Source organism: Grammomys surdaster, unplaced genomic scaffold (assembly GCF_004785775.1).
Source record: "Grammomys surdaster isolate TR1022 unplaced genomic scaffold, NIH_TR_1.0 125934, whole genome shotgun sequence".
In the NCBI taxonomy this organism is placed as follows: Eukaryota; Metazoa; Chordata; class Mammalia; order Rodentia; family Muridae; genus Grammomys; species Grammomys surdaster.
Window position 1 is genome coordinate 866,072 of NW_021620757.1, and position 2,445 is coordinate 868,516.

Here is a 2,445-nt window from a genome sequence, read left to right on the forward strand (position 1 = left end):
TTTTCATTAATGAATAGAGTTTTCACATTAATTTGTGAATACACACACATACACAAATAAATCATGAGCTTGAACTACCAATATAAATAAATTCATGACACTCTAAAGCAAATGATGTTTCTAGGCAGCAATCACTACAAATAAAATTCTGTAAAGTATAGAATTGTAAAAACGTATGAGTTCAGAGGAATATAAATAAATAATAAATAGGTGAGGGGAAGTAATGTACTTGCCACCATAGGAAGTAACAAGTCATAAATTGGTAATTAAAAGGCCTTTACCCATCCTTAAATGAACTATCCTTTTTAAGCATTGTCAAAAGAGAGAAGAATTATTAAAAGAGAATTAAAAAGCAAAGAAAACAACTCCATGAAACTCAAAGATGGTCTTCATGGGCAAATTCAAGAGTGTTGAAGGAAGAATTATCAAGGCTGTCAGTCCAGGCTCATAATCCTGGCTACTTGGAAGGATTAGGCAGGAGCAATGGCAAGCTCAAGGCCTTTCTGAGGTACATAGCTACTTCAAAGCCAGCCTTGTTAATGTACTTTATATTAAAAGAAGTTAAGAAGGAAGAGGCTGTGGAGTGGGGCTAGGAATACAGCTCAGTGGTAGAGCAATTTATCTAGCATACACAAGGCCCTTGGGTTAATCCACAGTACAACACACACAAGAAAAGTACATTCTCATTGCTCACAGTTACCATCTAGCATAGTCCTGACAGGTAATAAGCATTCAAATTCGTTTATGCTGAATAAACAAGTGTTTAATACTTCTTATCACCTTGAAGGTGGTGCTAACAAAATGTAAGAGAGCTTACTTTTAAAAAGATGTGTGAAGAAATGGAGAGGAGGTACTGTACTGTAATGATTTTAGAGACAAAATCATTACAGTTATGACTGACATCACTACTTTCATACACGTTCATCTTTATAGTATTTTAATGTTGCAATTTATATAAATACTAAGATTCATTTAAAAACTCTAACAAAACCAAAGCCACATTTCTTGAAGTTCCGCTGAAAGGAACCTAATACAATGGACTTACTTTTCGGACAGATGCTTTGCTCTTTATGTGACTATTCCTGAAAGGCTGGAAAGCCGCCATAACTGTATCACTGCAGTAATATCGTTGGAGAGAAATCTACAAAACACCTAAAGGAGACAGATTAAAAGAAAACAACTTACTTACTCCTCTTTGTGATTCAAGCAAGCATTTTTACACTACATAGTTTCTTCAAATATAAGCATTTAAAGAAAAATCTGAACACATACACTGAGACCTAAAAGCTTATTTAGCACCCATGAATATGTATGTGGGACAGGGATGAAAAATAGGAGAATATGGGCACCTTAATGAGATACAAAAGTACTATGAAATATTTTTAGAGTCACAATTATAGTTTGCTATTACATTCAATCTAACTGCCCCTCTTAGCTAAAAACTCTTAACAAAGATCACTGGGAAAATGTTTATAAACTTGGGTACTGTCACAAAAGGAATCCATTTTCATAGCCATAGTCTATCCCTGAAGCAACACTAAATGGGGCAGGTATTATGACCCCTTCAGAATGTGAAATCTGTACATATATTATAAAATGACAGATGAACAAAAACAAAATCCTTATCTGGAAGTTTAAGAGTATACCAGTGACTAGAACTCAGAAAATAATCTGTAGAATTATACACCTTATACATAAAACTCTCAAATTAATACTGATTTTTAAATGATGCTTTCATAAAATCTTTTGGGGACTTCAATGGACTCGTACACTACACAGCCAGCCAACTGCTCTAACTCAGTGTAGAAAGCTTTCTGTTCACTAAGGTCTGCTTGTACCACACACGGAGGACAGTGAGAAGACAGTGATCTTGTTGGACCCAAGCCTTGGAGGAAAATATTTGATTACAATAAAGGCCAGAAGTAGCGAACTGAATTCTAAATAACAAAAGCCAGAAAATTACAGCAATAAATATTTAAGAAAAGCTCACGTGCGTTTCAATTATCTTCAGTTAGCCACACTGATCTCTTCAAGGCATTCTATTTGAAGTTTCCAAGACAGTGTCTTCAACACAACTTCATTCTAGTCCTCTCCCCAGAATTTAAAAAGGCTAAGTTTTAGTAAAGTTCTAATTTTATACTCTATTTTCATACTTTTACTACAGAGGTGAGTCCACAGCACACATCATCTTAGTCACTGGCCTATTGCTGTGAAGAGACACCATGACCAAAGCAACTCCTATAAAAGAAAGCATCTGACTGAGGGCTTGCTTAGAGTCTCAGGCATTTAGTCCATTATCATCATGATCATGTCACGTTTATTTAACTTAAGCCAAACACCTACCAGAAGAATATCTGTGCAATGTGAAAAAAGAACCAGCTTGGAATAACAGGGCACTCAAGAAAGAGAGAGAGAGAGAGAGAGAGAGAGAGAAAGAAAGAAAGA

At 35.3% G+C, this 2,445-nt stretch overlaps 1 protein-coding gene across 6 annotated transcripts in view; it reads right to left on the reverse strand.

Moving 5' to 3' along the window:
• The window catches only part of Akap11 (A-kinase anchoring protein 11), a 30,118-nt gene extending 28,030 nt beyond the window's left edge, over positions 1–2,088 (reverse strand). For 3 of the 6 annotated variants that reach the window (XM_028752699.1, XM_028752698.1, XM_028752702.1), the window contains exons 1-2: positions 1,991–2,087; positions 1,046–1,152 (exon numbers count right to left, since the gene is read on the reverse strand). In XM_028752699.1, the coding sequence (XP_028608532.1) occupies positions 1,046–1,105 (60 nt within the window). In that variant the 5' untranslated portion in view covers positions 1,106–1,152; positions 1,991–2,087. Of the gene's footprint in view, positions 1–1,045; positions 1,153–1,990 lie in introns of all 6 variants that reach the window. The other 3 variants (XR_003709407.1, XM_028752701.1, XM_028752700.1) reach the window with 2 other exon arrangements.
• Between the last annotated feature and the right edge of the window lie 357 nt (positions 2,089–2,445).